We start from the raw sequence: 17,902 nt of genomic DNA on the forward strand, positions 1-17,902 counted from the left end.
CGATTATTTCATCTTTGCTCGGATAGTTGAGTTGCCCTGGAATACTTCCTCTCCTTGTATTCAGATCCACAACTAGTGTTCGTCCTCCACAATTTGGTTCATGTGTCACTGCTAGACTCCTCTTGTGAACTCTACTCACAGTAAACCAGGCTACTCCATCCTTTTCGTCTTCCTGAGTGACCTGTTTACAGATCTCTTCTCCATGTGATTATAAAAGCCCCTTGAAGGGGGGCACTGTATCCTAGTCCGTGTATCCCTGTGGCTAAGCAATGCTTGGCACAGAATAAACTCAACAGGCCATGTCTTCAGAGCATGTTCTTAACCTCTGTGCTGATACAGGGTAGGCCTGCCAGGGAGGCGCAGGCTTGCTTTAGCACCCCTGGCAGTTGTCAGCATCACCAATAAGCTCCCAGGCTAACTGAGCTAAGGGAGCTCAGTAGACACCTGGCTAGGGCAGGGCCAAGTCACAGAGACCTAAGGATGAGCAAGCAGCTCTATAGCAGTGTTTCCAGGGACCTGCCTGGACTCTGCCCTACCTTCTCCCCTGCCTTTCCTTCCTGGCATGGTTCCTCACTTGCTTTACACCAAAACTAGAACACAAGTCTGTCAGTCCTCTTACCCTTCAAATTTACATTTGGCTTTGTGGGGTCCTGCGCAGTTGGATTTGAGGGTTCCAGGGGTCCTAAATGCAAGTTAACCAGGAACTTGAGAAAGCAGACCATTAGGGCTCTGGAACCTGTGAGCTATAAAGAAACAGCAGGGTGGGAAAAGCACACACAGGCTCAAGGCGAGCCCTATGGCCCCCATAGGAAAGGAAGAGGCTCTGTTCTGGGCACTGCGGGTGCTACTCCTTTCAGTCCCTTTTCACATCTTCCAATTTTATTTTCTGCTAAGAAACAACATGGACACAAATGATAATATTTTATTATTATAGAAAAAGCATCCCGAATATAGGATTTCGTAAACACTGATAGGTGAACAAGTGCAACTTTAAAAGTGAATACAAAGTAAAGAGGCAAAACCTACAAGCATTTTGCCTTTGAGAAATGTCCTATTCTCCTGCAGAGGTGATCCCCCCAGAGCACAAATGTGGCTCCATCTCCCAAGAAGGCGTCAGGTTTGCTTTCTGAACTCACTGTGCCCATTTTAACAATTTCAAAATGATGGCAAGAAGTGGCATCGAATAAATGACTAATACCCCCCGATTCTTTAACTTTCTGTTGACACTTGATAAAAAATGCTGCATATCACATTTTGACAATTTGAGTTAAAGCCTGTGCTTTGATTGTTTTTACTTACAGAAAGACCTGTTGGAACACTATTTGCAAATATATCCACCCTTCCCAGGCTTATTCCACAATATTTTCATAGACCTCTATACATTAGATATCACACTGTTCTCTTGGAATTTAGTTAAAATAATATTGGCTATTGCATATTGTGCAGTAAATCCAACTACTTTCTAGTGTCCTTACCGTTTTTGCTGTCATTCTTTCAATACGTCTCCCCCACATTGGGGAAACCATTAAGTAATCTCACCAGACACATTCTGACACTGTCTCCTTGCCCACTCTCCAACTCTACAATGGCAATGTTTCCTAATCAACTATACATGATAGGATGCAGACACAAACTCAAGATTCTAAACCTCAAATTCAGGTTCATCTTGGCCTGCTGAGATACCTCTGAGTAAGACAGTCTGGGTAAAACCATTTTCTTATGAAAATGTTTCTGTATAAACAGCCTGGCTTACTTATTTAGGCACTTAGAAAAAATATCAAACCTGAGTTCCACCTTTTTTAGTAGAAACAACACCTCTTGCCCAGCTGGCCAGTGACTGACTGAAGGGAATGGCCACAATCCAGCCCTCGTCCCTGTGAGCACTGAGAGGTCCTGCCGTTGCGGAATGTCCTGGCCCTGGGAACCGAGCAGCTGTGGCTGAAGGGAACCACCCAATTACAGTGATGCTGAGCTCCAGGCTGGGAGGGCATGGGGTGGTGAAGAAACCTCCCTTTGTACCATAAGGAACCTGTGGACCCAGCTTTCCCCTCAGTCACCACCACCTGGTGACACTGCCAGATTTACCTCCACAGATTTCCAGCTCACTCAAACCCTATGGGTTGGGGCCAAAAGCATATTAACCTAATTTGGAGGGAAAAAAGACCTAGTTCTTGAAAGTCTGAGGAAATTAATCATTTACATAGAACACAGTGTTAAGTACATGCCATCCTTTCATACCTGGCTTTTTACCCAAGCAAGGACTAAGTAGTTTTAGAGTGTTAACTGGAGCACGTTTATACTTAAATGTTAACAATATGTAAGATGTATTAATGTCAGAAACTACATAGTTAATTCAGATTTCCTTTGTGATGGCATGGAAGTCAACTGAAAAGTGTAAAGGAAGCACCATTAAACAATTACAAGGGCTAGTCAACTACTAGTTGAATGTATGAATTTAGTACTGGTGAGGTCAAAGCCAAACCTGACCTCAAATATGAGCCAATTAGTTTCACAGAAGTAAAACTACCCTCTGGCTACAAAACAACCCTAAACCTTAACCCTGGCCATCAGCCTTACCAATGGATGCCAATGGTAATCAGAAGAACTCTGCAGGTGGGAGATGGCTCAGTTTTAACCCCTTACTACTACTATTTCTGAGTAAGGAACAGAGCACTGATTTCCACTGTGATGCTGATGCACAGAGAACCCACTTCCTAAGAACACTCTTGTTCTTCAAGCCTGCAAACAGCAGGTTTCAACACCCATCTAACTTCACCTTTGGAGGACTGTGACTAGGGCAGTCATAAAAATGCAATCAAGTAGCTTGCCTTACCGTATCTCATGGGAATGGAATTGAAGAAAATCAGTCACGTTCTTATCTGAAAGAACTTGAAGGAAACTACGTGTCTCTTCATAATTTGTGATGGGTAAATGGTCTGGGTAGGTGCCTGGAAGGCCCACCTCTACAGCAAAATGGGAGATAATCTCAAGATACTTATATCTGGCTCTAGACTCTAAATTTTGCTCTGCTGTTAATAGCCACGGGGACATCAGGGAAGGTGGTTCAGTACTGGGGGGACTGGGGAGAGTGAGCTGGGTTGTCATACATCATGCACTGTTAACACAGAGCTGACAGATCAAACAAAATTACTAGGCCTAATTTCCCTTCAACTCATCCTTCCTTTGGGGATGACACTATGGTTTTCTTACCCACTGTGAGCAGTTGATAGGCTATTTCAAAAACTGAAATATCTTGATACCCAGAAACATTCCATAGTATGAAAAAAATATACAAAGAAAAATCCTGCGCCAGGAAAAAGCCTGAGCAGGTGATGTTTTCCCACCCAGTTTCAGCCCAAATGCCCCCTCCCTGGAGCTCTTATAAGTCTTTCTATTGAGAAACTGAGCACTTGTGAGAAAATTCTGCCCACGTCTTGAAAGCCTTTAAGCCACATCTAAGGTCTCCCAGCCACACCCACAGCAACATGCTGCCCTAGGGTGACGACCTATGGCTTCATACCAGATTCCAAGAGAAGATAATCCAAGTGGCCTGATTTGGAGAGGTTCTACTTGAGTTGTAAGTTTCATTCCAAATGAATAATCAATTTGTTTAGGCTCAAAAACCTTGAAGCTAAAAAGGTTTCATAAACATTGTTATGCCATTATCCTTCCTGTCAAAGAATCTCTCTGTGTGGTTTTGGATTGTTCATTGCATTAATGAAGAACAGAACTGAATTTAAGCTCTTAGAAATTTCCTCTTGGACATTTTGAATGAGGGCCCAGTTCTTTCCAGGTGCAACCTGGGCACAGAGGCCCCCAGGAATGGCCTCTTCCCTAACCTCTAATGAGCATCCCGTTAGTGCCTGCTTGTGAAAGATAGAGATTGTCTTTTAAGTTTGGTCCCTTTGCTACTAAGTAATTTGCCTGGTATAAAACAAAACAAAACAGGCAAAAGCCAAGAACAGAGTGTAAGGGACGAGGACTGCTTTGCTGAATATGAGGCAACAGGATTTCTTGACTTCCTTTCCTGCTTTTGCAGTTATGCAAAGACTCAGTGAACAGCACCAGACCCAAATTTTTCAAGTTACCAAGGCTGCTATAAAGCTAGTATCTTAATTACCAGTGAGTGCTTTGTCATCCTCTGCCGGAGGCACAGATTTACTGAAAAGGACACACGTTGATTATGGGAGAAAGGGAAAAGGATGAGGGAGAAGCATGTCTCCTACTCGGGATGAGACAAACCATGGGGAGAACTGGCTGTGAGCATCCCAGACAGAAAGGCTCTGAAGAGGGGTGGACCCACAGCTGGCCCTAATCCTGAAAGTCGTTAGAGGCCATCTGAGAAAGTGGGGCATTTAGCCGGTCAAGTTCATCTACTTGGGGTGGGTGGTACATTAGTATCTCCTGGTCCTCCAAGACATCTTCTCCAGCAGCTACCAGATTAGTGAGGGATTTGCTTCGAACACACTGGAAATCTACATGGCGACTCTTTCCTTCTTCCTTTTCCCACGACATCTGGATAAAGGGGCGCTGCACATAATTATAGATTACTTCAGATCGGCCACCAGGTCTTCTCTTAATTTTTTCTTTACAGGTAGGGTAACCTGAAACAGGAAAAAGGCCGTTCTCATGACTCCAGCAAATTTCTCACTCTGGCTTCCATACTTTCTCCTTCCTAACCACATCAATTTTCTCCCAAATCCAAAGACTATCCATGAAAACTACTGGGAAAGTGACCAGCCTCTGACCATGCCCTCCCACCCCCAACCACCGACACGCTCGCTTCCCTCCTGCTCAGGTTAGTGGGTCTTGTCCCTAGAAGGGAAATAACAAAAATTCTATTCCTTCTAATGGAAGGGGGAGAGAAACCTCTTATTAATTTCAGAAGCCTTTAAGGCCGGCCCCGTGGCTTAGCGGTTAAGTGCGCGCGCTCCGCTACTGGCGGCCCGGGTTCGGATCCTGGGCGCGCACCGACGCACCGCTTCTCCGGCCATGCTGAGGCCACGTCCCACATACGGCAACTAGAAGGATGTGCAACTATGACATACAACTATCTACTGGCGCTTTGGGGGGTAAAAAAAAAAAAATGGAGGAGGATTGGCAATGGATGTTATCTCAGACCTGGTGTTCCTCAGCAAAAAGAGGAGGATTAGCATGGATGTTAGCTCAGGGCTCATCTTCCTCACAAAAAATAAATAAATAAATAAAAAAAATAAATTGTAAAAAAGATGTGTGCTGCTTATTACCTCGATTCTAGCACTGATTGAGCACTAAAGTGCAAGTCATTAAAAAAAAACAAATTTCAGAAGGCTTTAGAAACACTGGCAATAATACTATCAAACAAAAATCTTGCTAGGGCATAGCTACTCCAGTCCTCTAATGCCAGTGCTTAGAGGGCATGCTGTATGAGAAGTAGTTAAGGAAATGTGGACAGTTTAGCCTAAAGAAAAAACAGGAATGCAGCCTAAAACATCAGAAAGCCTGTCACATGGAAATGGGAGAAATCTTACTCAGAGTAACTTCAGAGCTAGAACTAGAAGGAACACAGAAGAGGGAGATGGTTATCTATTAGATTCATGGAAGAATGTTCTCAAGGTAGAAAAGTTGGATGGGCTGCTCTGGGAAATGGAGTGATCCCTATCACCCTGTCCCTGGGGTTTCCAAAGAGACAAGGGAGGGACAAAGTAGAGAGAGGTTTAATAGATGATCTCAAAAATCTCTTCCAACTTTAAATTCCAACTGAAGTCAGATGGGTTCCATGGGCAGGACTGAGACAGCAAGAGTAGCAAAACACAAGAGTCAAAGACGCACGGAGGGGAGACCAGGATGGCTTTGGCACTCTCCAAGAATCAGTCTCCAAGACCCTTCCATGGAAACCACAGTTTGGGAGCCATTGCACAAGATCATTTAAAGTTCTGGCCATACATCCAGATGGTCCTCAAAGGTATATAGTGGAATAAACTTAAATTTTGAGTCTCCAAGCTATGGTTTTCAGAAGGACCCTTCCAGATCCCAGGAAGATCCTCACCCAGACTGTTGGCGGAATGGCTCTCCTACTTGGTGAGCCCATGAGCCTTGCACAGTTACCCACCAGTGTCCTTAGCCCTCACTGTTCTTTATCCTGAGGCAATAAACTGCAACTTATTCCTATAGCTGCTTTAAAGCATTTTCAACTGGAAGTAAAATGAAAAGGAAATGTAAGGTCAAACAAACAGAACAACGGAATCCTTCAAACTTGGGTAGGAATGTAGTTTCCACGTGTGCCTATTCTCTAGGTCCCCTGGAAGCTGAGTTTTAAGGACATAAACTGTGGTCACAGATCCACCCTACTCCATGAGCCATGCAAGCTGAATATGGACTGGGATATTTTTTACCTTCAATTCCAATGCGAATGTTTTTCAGGCCCCGCTCCTTTAACACTGTTTTAGCGACATCCCGATTCTCAATATACTTGAAGAATCTGTAGAGCTTAGAGCTATAAAGAACTAGAAAAAAAAGAATCTGGTATTAGTCATGGAGCAAAGACCTCCATAAGATGAAGGAGATGACCTACCAGAATCAGACTAATGAAAGGTATATCTGAGCCCTGATGCCAAAAAGAATCCAGATGGATCACAGATTAAATGTTAAATAATAAATCAACCATGATAAAGAAACCATACGAGAAATGTTTATAGTCTCAGGGTGGAAAAGGCCTTTCTGGGTATGACATAAAACCTAGAAGCCATAAAAGAAAAACTGATATACTTGACTACATAAAAATACAACATCTCTGCTTAGCCAAAACCACCATTAACAAAGCACAAAAGACAATCAACTGGGAAAAATATTTGCAACTCATATCACAAAGGGTTAACTTAATAAATAGAGTGGTAACAAATAGCTTTCACAAATCACTAAGTAAAAGACTAACAATCCAATTTTGTAATAAGCAAAGGGCATGAATACAGTTAACAGAAAAGGAAATTAAAATGGCTCTTAAAAATTAAAAAGATGTTCAGTTTCATTCATGAAATGAGAAATGCAAATTAAAACTCAAATGAGATGCTGTTTTTTACATATCAGAGTGGCAAAGATAAAAGTTTATTTAGTAAAACACTGTTTTGCTGAGGATATGGGAGACAAACCTGTCATACATCGTTTTGTGAGTGTAAGTCTGCTCAACCTTTACGGAGGATAATTTGGCAACATTAAAATTACAAAAGCACAAAGCTTTTGGCATAGAAATTCCATTTCTAGCAATATTATTCCATAGATATATACATATGTGAAAATACTATGTTTAAAAGGATATTCACAACAGCATCATTTATAATTTATAGCTTAAATGTCCATCAACAGGGCTGGTTAAATGAATTATGGCACTCTCATGCAATGGAATACTACACAGCCATAAAAATGATTGTGGAAGCTTTTTCTGTAAGACATAGTATAGAACAGTCTGTATAATATGGTATCACTTGGAAAAAACATGTATGTAATTGCTTATGTATGTGCATTGAATACATCTGGAAGGATATAAAAGAAACTGAGGAGGAAAACTAGGTAGATGAGTCAGGGGTGGGAACAAGACTTTTCAATGTATATCCTTTTGTACTTTTTGAATTTTTAATTATTACCAATTCAAAAGGACTTAAAAATGAAACAAATGGAGGGCAGAATGATAGCACCATTTAACGTGCTGCCTCAGTACTGCCAGAGTCCCAGACACCAGGAGTAGCAGTGGGAGGTCTAACTATGTTCCCCAGCGGAGAAGTTAGACCTGCATCACTAGACTGAATCGATCATCCAGGTGAGTGTGCTCACCACCAGCTCAACAGGGATATTCATGTTGGTTCTAGGATCTAGCTGGTACTCTGGGCAGCAAGTTTTTGCTGAAAACATCTATACCATGAGGGGGCTCCTACTTTGGGAATATTCCTCCCCCATGGGTGGGGGGTGGTCTTCATCCCAGTCCACAGAATCCTCATCGGTCAGCACAACGATGTGGCACTCCCGCTCGCCTTTCTTGGCACAGTCCACCATGATGGGCAGGATCAGCTCTTCGAGGTAGTGATCAAACTGCTTGTGAGCACCATCGTTGGACAGTTCATGCAGCAAAGCACCTGGGGAGAGACATTGCAGGTGAACATCCTCTCTGCCCAATGCGTGTATTACTGGAGCGAAAAAGACTATGAGATAACAGCTGTTATCATTGATAAGGTCCAAGAAGTAGCCCATTTAAAGGCAGAGATTGTTTCCAGTTCCAAGGTGACAATTAAGCTGATTTTGTTAGATCTGTTTCACATTCCCCCACTCTTCAATTTCCTCATGTTTAATAATCCTTGAGCATTCTGATAAATTGAGGTTTTGTTGGACACACAGTGTCAGACCATGAACATTGATTCTAGAAAGAGACAGACCATCATTTGGGGATGACTCTTTATATACCTCTTCTGAAGATGCTCTGGACCCCAATTTCATAGTGTTAGAATACCAAAGAAGAGGAATAACCTCAAGTTTGGCAACACTGAAAGACCTGCTGTAAGTGTGTACTAGACCCGGTAGAGAAACCACAAGTCCAGAGAAGTTCATGGAATGTGCAGAGAAATGTATCAGGAACTTCAAAAAATAATTTTTATTTATTTATTTATTTTGTGAGGAGATCAGTCCTGTGCTAACATCTGCCAACCCTTCTCTTTTTTTGCTGAGGAAGACTGGCCCTGGGCTAACACCTGTGCCCATCTTCCTCCACTTTATATGGGACATCGCCACAGCATGGCTTGCCAAGCAGCGCGTCGGTGAGTGCCCGGGATCCGAACTGGTGAACCCCGGGCTGCTGCAGTGGAGTGTGCGCACTTAACCGCTTGCACCACCGGGCCGGCCCCAAAAAATAATTTTTAAAATAATTTCAGGAAGCTTAAGTAATGATAAGAGCATGGAGTTTGTAGTCAGACAATCAGTTCTAATCCCAGCTTTAATGCTTAGAGCTTTTAACAAACTAATTTCTCAGTCTTCTCATTTGTTAAATGAGGTTTTCACCATCTTTCAGAGTTAACTGTTGTAAGATTTAAGCAAGTTCACATCTATAAAGCACTTGGCAAACACTAAGTCAATCATAATGATAAAATTAACTGTAAGAAGAACCCAGCCCAGGCCAGCCCCATGGCTTAGCGGTTAAGTGCGCGCGCTCCGCTACTGGAGGCCTGGGTTCGGATCCCGGGCGCGCACCGACGCACCGCTTGTCCGGCCGTGCTGAGGCCGCGTCCCACATACAGCAACTAGAAGGATGTGCAGCTATGACATACAACTATCTACTGGGGCTTTGAGGAGAAAAAGGGACAAAAAAGGAGGAGGATTAGCAATAGATGTTAGCTCAAGGCTGGACTTCCTCACACACAAAAAAAACAAACAAAAAAAAACAAAGCTTAAAAAAAAAAATAAGAACCCAGCCAATTTGTGCTGTTTGACTTTATTAGTAGCCTTCCCTCATATCTGAGAATAGTTGAGATGCCAAAGTCCCAAGAGGGAAAGCAATTAGCTCGGTGACTCATGGGTCAAGCTAGATTTAGAACACACTACATGTTCTCTTTTGTTTACTCCACTTCCTCACAGTGCTCTGCAGCAAGAGAGGGGATGGGTTAGTGTCACATCTCTGCCTCTGCAGATGATTTTCAATCTACAGTTGAAACTCTGTTTAGTAATAAAAATATCAGTCAGTTCCAAGGAAACTCAAAATTCAGCTACTCCTGTACTTACTCAGATCCTGACATCGGATAGTGTTGAAGTCAAAGTTAATGCAGAGATAATCGCACGTATCCCTAAGGTCTGGGATAGAGATGCCATCAGGACAGTTGATGATACCAGTTTTGTAATAATCCTGTAAATAGATTAGGAAGAAGAAATGTAGGCAGAGAACAAGATAAAAAGTTACCTCTTCAACCCCCTATTCATTCCTGGTTCTGTTCAAGTGATGAGTTACTAGAACTATCACCAAGTTGGTCGATTCATTAGATGGCAAAGTGGCCCCAGGTATCCTGACATGTTTAATAATCACGACATCTTGATACCTGACTGAGCTCACATAAGCAAGAAGGACTTAAAAGTTACAGGAATAGAAAATAAAGAGGGAAAGGCAATCACTGGAAACTGGAGACCCTGAAGTCAGTAACACAGTTTGATGGAACTCCCGAGGCTTCTGACTCTATATGCCCCCAGGGGAAGCGGGGGTAACGCAAAGGCGACTACACACCAGCACTGTTCGAAATACAGTTGCACTGATTCCTTCAGCAATCTCATACTCGCCCTTCTCATTGGGCCGCGTGAAGTTGTACTCTCTTCCTGGTCCAAACATCCTGAAAGACACCCAGGCGACAACGTTACCCTCTCCAGCGAGATTCTTCACAGATGAGGCTTCTCCCTTCTTCACCTCATTCTGGAAGACTCCATCCCACACCCTCGCAGCATAAGTTAAAAACATGGCACTGGGACCCAACCCCTATAAACATACTCAAGCCTTAGGAAACTCCCTTCAGACAGGAAACATGGCAGCTACTGCTTTCAGCATTTGAGTGCAAGGAGGAATGCAGCAGCAAGTCCTCAAGGTTCACCTGTAGTGAGCTGCTGAGACAGCGAATGAAGTAAAACAGCATCTGCAGAGCTGCCCTGGAAAACCTCTGGAGTGTGTGCGAGTTGCCTCTCACACCCTCCCCACTGCCCAGGAACCTGCCGACAGCCTGGCAGCTCAGGAAGAGCATGGCCATGCTCCTGACCTTTCATTCCTTTCCCTCCTCTTCCAACAATTACCTCTCCAGTACGCCAGTCCTCAACGCTTCTGAGTTCTGCTTTTCAACATCTAATCTGATAGATGAATCTGTATCAGTAGGTGCAGATATGTTAATACTTTCCCTTTCCTGCTACGTTTTAAGGGTGCAGTTCTGGAAAAAATGCTCTTCTTCAATCCAAAGAGCAATTCTGGTGATGGGAATTTCAAATCAAGTAGAAAAGGAGGGTAGGAACTAGGCTTATCAGCAGCTTGACATATTTCAGAGAGGCAGGCCTGCTCTGTGCAGAAACTCAGAGGTCAGGAGGGCACAGGGAAGAGGTCTGGCTTTTCTTACTCATTCTTCCCTTCTTTCAGATCCTCTTCAATAAAACTGGCCCCTTGACTTCTACTACTCCTGCTGCACTTCTGTGTATGAGTCGTGGAATGGGAAGCCAGCACGAGGGACGGGGCAGGGAGTCGGTATCTTCAGCCAGCCTGATTGGAATTTCCAGTGAGGACTCACTGCCATTTCCTTTCTGAAGCTACCAGGAAGCCCTGCTGTTCAAATGTTCAAAACTTATCTTCCACCCTGAATTGGCTGCTTTTCAGAGGTCTGAAAAAGACTCCATAGCACGTGCTTTCCAACTCACTACACCACATATAAGAAATCCATCCTGATAAAAGTAGTCTTCAAAGAATGCTGACATTTTTCTAGAACGTTCTGGTTGAAGCCTAGCTGAGACAGCTATGAATCAAAATAGTGAACAACATGCCATAAATATAATCCCCCCCCCATCTATCATCAGCAGGACCTAAGCTCAGAGATAAAAAATGAGTCTCTTTTTCATGAGACAATCCATTCCTAGATTCAAAGAACCAGTGTGTCACTCAAGAATCGATTACCCAGAAAATCCTTACCTTTCTTCTCTTGATCACTACCAGAGGCAACCTATCTCAAACAGCCAGCCTGCCCCGAGGAACACTTTTTTGTGGGAAGGGGCAATAGTGGTGGTAATACCAAGACTGAGGACAGGAAGTCAAGTCTGATAAAATATAGGGCCAATTTGGAAAATGTTTTAATGTTCTAGTTTAATCTTAATTCAGATGTTTGAGAAATATATAGGTTTGGGTCTGGTAAAAAATGGTTCATCATGAATATGTATGTATATGTTCAAATATACACATATTTGAATAGCTGGATTCCATAATAGCTTAAAATTCAGCAAATTAGTGTGGCCCATTCTGATTTCTACTTCAGTTCAAATTAGTTCAAAGTCCTGAGTGAGGCCAGATCTTCAAATAAAATAAGATCTACTTCTAAGAAGATAAAAACCCTCAAAAGCCAAATTATTATTATTTTACTCTTATCCCAGTTGCTCCTCCTCATGTTGAGGTCTACGGTTGTCTCCTAACTCCCAGCCCAGGCTCCAAGAGTACTTCCCGGAGAGTGCTCCTCCTTGGCAGGCGCCTTCCATTTCCTAAACTCTATCCTAAGAAGCTGCAGGCAGGGGATGGTGAGAGGAGGATAAGATCATAGTCAGAATGAAGCAGCACAGAGAATGGAATACAAAGAACAGAGAGCAATCATGAAACAACAAAACAGCCAGATGTAAAGATTCAGTTTCAGAAAACTTGAGTTGTGATGGAGGCATTAGAAAATGACAACATAACACCTATTGCCAAGCATAACTGGCAAAGATGGCAGGCAAAACGCTTTTCAGTACAGTGGCTTTGTTCTTGTGTCATGTGGAACATTTGTCTAATTCTGTTTATTAAAAGACAAAAGACAAAAGACAAAAAAAAAAAAAGAACACAACTTAGAGCTCACCTTATCCCAGTGTCTTTGACCTGTGGAACTCAGAAAACATTCCTTTTGTGAGGTTATACAAATTGTGGATAAAAGAAATTAAGTATCTGACTTCTGTTTAGAGTGAGTTTACAGAGGAATAGGGAATGAGATTCAGCAGACTATTTTCCATAGTTCTAAATGACTGCACTCCCTTTTGTGGGGGCTCATTTCAGTATACTGGTTTTGTAAATAAAATAAATACGCCCCCCCAAAAAGTCACTAACACATATAAGGCTTTTACCAGCTTGCCCTCTAGGTCTCACAAAAGTATGAAGGTAGAGAAATAAGCAGTGCAATGTTTTTTATTCTGATATCTAATGCAAGATAAACAGCAGGTATTTCTACTCATAGAGAACAGAGTGAACTTGGAAGGAAATTATCATCAATTACCTTCCCAACATGGTGTCTGGATGAGCAGTGAAAATTTGTGGATTCACAACAAAACGTGTGCCATCTACAAGAAGTGTCACTTTCTCTGGCGCCTGGGAATGAATATTACTGCCAAAGCCCACAGTGCTGTTTCCAAATCGTTCTGGAGCAATAAAGGGTTCATGGTTCCGTTTATTCCCACTTTGGCAGCAAGAGCCTTTGATGTCTTCAGGAAGTGGCATTATGTGCGGGAACTGAAGGTTTGCTGGCTGAGAGGCATAGTCAAATGAAAGGTCTAAAAGATCAAACAAACAAACCAAAATAACGTGACAGCAAAAAGTTTTGGGGGAAAAACAAACAAAAAGACCAAACTTTTAGGTGTTCACAGACAAAAACTCTTGCCTAGGGCAAGTGAAGAAAAAAATACAAACGAGCGACTCATTGGATGCCCCGGAGCTTTTTCCCGTTGTACATGTGTTGGGGAGGGGGAATGAAGGCAGTAATGTCCACACTTTACAATAAAATGTAATATCCTTCTTACCTCCCAAGGCTGAAAATAAATGTCTCATTCCCACCCCTCATATACTTCAAATCTGTATACAATAATTCATGAACATGATTACTGCCCGTGACCTCTGGGAAATTAGTCTGATTTTTGGCACTTAGATAACCAAATAAGTTGTTAGCTAGAGTGCACTCAATTTTTTCCTGTTTGCTTCTAGAAAAAAGGAAACCAAGATTGAGACCAAAAACCTATTTAGGGCTCATATCCTATAGCTTCTGATAAATTTTTAATGTGGCCCTGTGTTTGCATGCCAAGAACTAAGTTTCCACACAATCCATGGGCAAAATTCTAACAAAAACACACTGTAATCGCTGAGGCAGGCTTTCACACTCGGAAATGCTGTTCTTAAAAATGCAAGTAGGGGGGCTGGCCTGGTGGCGTAGTGGTTAAGTTCGCATGCTCCGCTTCCACAGCCTGGGGTTCACAGGTTCAGATCCCAGGCACAGACCTACACACCAGTGGCTCATCGAGCCACGCTGTGGCAGCCTCCCACACACAAAATAGAAGAAGACTGGCACAGATATTAGCTCAGGGACAATCTTCCTCACCAAAAAAAAAAAGAAAGTAGGTACCTAAATTACTACTTCAGTTCTTTAGAAAGCTTGATTTTTTTCCCCCAGCAATGAGGCAATTAAATTGGGTTGATTCCTGAAGGATGCCTCAGGTTCCACCCTGCTTAAGTGGGTGAGCAGGAAGAGACTCACTGCATGAATTCTCCCTCATGGTGCACTCTAGGGGGGCAGTCACACTCTGCTTTTCTGTCAGCTGACATACACAAAACAACAGCAGATCCTGGTTCAGAAAGACACAGGTTCAAATCCCAGTCCTCTACTTCCTAGCAGTGTGAACCTGAGCAAGTTACCCAAGGTTTTGAAGCCTCAGTTTCCTCATCTGTCAAAGGAGGATTAACCTAAGAAGGGATCGGCAAACTTTCTGTAAAGGGCCAGAAAATAAATATTTTTGGCTTTGTGGGTCATAGTCTCTGCCTTTGTGGCAGGAAAGCAGCCATAGCCAATACGTAAACAAATGGGCACATGGCTGTATTTCAAAATTTTATTTACAAAAACAGGCAGTCCAGATTTGACTGTAGCTTGCCACCCTTGATCTAAAAAAATGTAGGTAAAGTTCCTAGCACAGTGAATGCTCAATAAATGGTAACTGCTATTGTTATTGTTGCTACTATTTTCATTAAAAGTTAAAAAGAACCTAACAGTTTATGAAGAGCCTTCACGTCCATTAACTCAATAATCTTCCAGCCTTGTGAGGTAAGAATATTATTATCCCTGTTTTCTAGATTAAGAAACCCTGATCTCATCCAGGGTTACAGCTGATAAGTAGCAGAGCTAGATTTTGAATCTGTCTTCTGACTCCAAACCCATGATTATTTTTCTTACACTGTTATCACCAAGTTAAATGTGCTAGACTGATTAAATAAGTGGACATTTTCTGTGACGGTCAGCTTTATATAATTGTGATATGTAAGCTAAGCCAATTAACTAGATATTTTATTTAGATTAAGAACATTTATATGCCTTCTGGGTGGAGTGGATGCTCAGTGTCAGAAAGCCCTCCAAATTAAGTCAACATCTAATCACAGTACCATCATTCCTGGGACCTAGAGGATAAGCAAGAGTTTGAAGACCAGAAGAACCCGGGCTATTTGTTTCTTTTTCTTGGGCTGCAGCTGAGGCTTCATCCGTCAGGCAGCTGGCCTCCTGCCGCAATAACCTGTCGCTCTCACTGCCACGGTGAACGTTCATCCTTGGACTCTGTATCCTGAACTGTCTGCTTCATCAGAAAGAAGTCCTGGAGGACAGGAATGCTCATGATTTAGAACTGTCTCAGAACAGTTTCCAAGGACTTTCATGGCATGAAAGCCAAACTAGAGAAATGGCAGCTCTCATTCTTGTTCTGAGAAGAAATGACATCTTAAATATTTCTATGTTTTTTTTTTTTTAATTGAGAACTGGGCTTAATTAAAGTGTCTTTACCAAATCACCAAGCATGTTGATAAACTTGTTACTAGGGAATAATTTTAAGCTTTATCCATAAACAGACATCAAATTCACTGACTGTGGCCACATTCACGATCAATTCTACATAGTAAATGGTGGTACAATAATTTGGTGGTATTGTTTATACCACAGAGACACAAAGGAGGGAAGGGAAGTCTAATTGGTCAATTAAAGAAAACCTGCACATATATTTTTAAAAATTGAGACACATACACCCCTGCAACAATTAAGCACTAGGAAACGAAATACAATTGCAAGCATAATGCTAGTATGAGAGTTGAAACTAAAAGTAACCTACACTAAAAAAAGCAAAATTTGACTTATGTAAGTGCTCAAGTTCTCCTTTATAAGTTCTCTCTTTCACTTTACGTACCTTATGCTCAACCACCAACTCCCACCTCAAAATCACACCAAGGTGTCACTGGCTATAAGGCTGACTTTCCCCCAAGCAGTGCACAATCATGATGAACAACACCTACTGTGAACAACACCTACTGAGTGACTGCCTTGTGCAAGGCATTTGGCAAGGCAGAATGGAGGGGCTGTGTGGGGGACTTCACACCTTTCTTCCAGGTAATCGTGCCCTGTAGCCCTTCCATCCTTGGGGGCTGCCCAACTACTGAAAACATTCCTGAAGATCACTCTACTTAGCACTTTCACAGTTTATCCTGTACTGATTTCCACTTCGTGTTCTTGTGGAAGAATCATCTTACATCACCAGCAATTTTTATGCATATGAATTGCATGCTAACACTGATTTAGAAAGAAATTAGGTCACTAAGAGCAGTAACATGTTTTAATACTCTGAATTTCCAGGCTGGCCTGGTAGCGTAGTGGTTAAGTTCACACGCTGTGCTTTGGCAGCCCGGGGTTGTCGAGTTCGGATCCCAGGCGCAGACCTACGCACTACTTATCAAGCCATGCTGTGGCGGAGTCCCCTACACAAAAGAGATGTTAGCTCATGGCCAATCTTCCTCAAAAAAACAAAACAAAACAAAACAAAACAAAACAAAACAAAACAAAACCCTCTGAATTTCCTGACATACAAGCATGCAGAGGTAGTCAATAAACATTTGCAATGTGAATTAAATTGTGAATCCCTTCATAATTTGCAATGTGAATTAAACTGTGAATCCTGAGCATAAAGTTGATTGATCAGTTAGTCCCTGTTTTAACTTGGATGAAATATGAAATATATGAAATAACTTTGAAAAGATGAGTCAATACATCTGCCTGAAAACAAGTCATTTTAAAGAGACACTTTCAGTTAAGGAAATCTTTTATTTTCAGACAATGGCTCTTACAACATCAGGCAAACTGAGGGAATAAAGTGAATGTTCTGATAGAAAACTTAATATTTGGCTACAGCATTTTCAGGATTACCCTTTCTTAAGGAAAAAACAAAAAAATGTACCCACTTAAAACTGATCCCTGATGATTGGTAAAGTCAGATAGATCCACCACTGCCCTTAAGTTTGATTCAGAAGATGTCAAAAATGAGGTCTACAGAACAGGATAAAAAAGAAGACCCATGGAACTGGAAAAAGCATTATCATCAACATTGGAAAGAGCAAAAGGGGGTCTGCTTCTTTAAGTTCAATTGGTTTTGAACTATAATGTTTCACTCAACCTATAGCTGCTGCGTCTCAACTCTTCACTAGCTGCTCAAGTTCAAATTTCTCTTTGTTGCTCTCCAAAAGACCTCTTGGACCAAAACACAATAAGCTTGAATAAGCCCCTATCTCTTGCAAAGTTGCACAAACTAGACTGTTTAAGTTACTTCCTTTATTCCTGATAATGCGTGGGATATAGTTTCATTATAATGGAACAGAATGAAAACATGTTCTTCCTAGTCAGGGCTCAAAACTCAGTTTAACTTGTATACAGTAAATTAATAAACAAAAAGATATACCTGGAACTTAGCAGGGTAGATATCTCCAATGAAGGAAAAGAAAGTAACTTGCTGAGCACTTAACTCAGGTATTTTATTTGTATTTAGTTAATTTTCATTACAAATAATACATGAATATTTCCCTTCTTAAAAAGGACGCTTTGATCATCTCCAATCCCAGTCATTTTTCCAAGTAACTAGCACTACTTGCTTGGTATGAATCCTTTTAGACTTTATAAAAATGCATTTATACTATACGTATATAATGGTAAAATCATACAGTTTTTAAAAAACACAGAAACTATATACTATATGCATCATTCTCATTCTGCAATGTTTTTCTAAATTAACTTTCTTGAGATCTATCCATGTTGGAAGATTAAGATCTAGTTCATTCCTTTTTTAACTGCTGTATAATATTCTATGACTCCACTCTCCCATCTATGAATACTTAGGTTGTTTCTAACTT

General features: G+C 41.8%; 1 protein-coding gene across 3 annotated transcripts in view; it reads right to left on the reverse strand.

The window, feature by feature from the left end:
* Window positions 1-904: 904 nt before the first annotated feature.
* Window positions 905-17,902, reverse strand: part of KCTD20 (potassium channel tetramerization domain containing 20) — a 35,116-nt gene continuing 18,118 nt past the window's right edge. For 2 of the 3 annotated variants that reach the window (XM_058554493.1, XM_058554492.1), the window contains exons 2-8: window positions 15,128-15,333; window positions 12,984-13,257; window positions 10,232-10,334; window positions 9,739-9,859; window positions 7,908-8,105; window positions 6,375-6,485; window positions 905-4,604 (exon numbers count right to left, since the gene is read on the reverse strand). In XM_058554493.1, the coding sequence (XP_058410476.1) occupies window positions 4,312-4,604; window positions 6,375-6,485; window positions 7,908-8,105; window positions 9,739-9,859; window positions 10,232-10,334; window positions 12,984-13,257; window positions 15,128-15,287 (1,260 nt within the window). In that variant the 5' untranslated portion in view covers window positions 15,288-15,333 and the 3' untranslated portion in view covers window positions 905-4,311. The remainder of the gene's footprint in view (window positions 4,605-6,374; window positions 6,486-7,907; window positions 8,106-9,738; window positions 9,860-10,231; window positions 10,335-12,983; window positions 13,258-15,127; window positions 15,334-17,902) is intronic. The other variant, XM_058554494.1, reaches the window with a different exon arrangement.

This window comes from Diceros bicornis, chromosome 14, assembly GCF_020826845.1.
Source record: "Diceros bicornis minor isolate mBicDic1 chromosome 14, mDicBic1.mat.cur, whole genome shotgun sequence".
Lineage (NCBI taxonomy): Eukaryota > Metazoa > Chordata > Mammalia > Perissodactyla > Rhinocerotidae > Diceros > Diceros bicornis.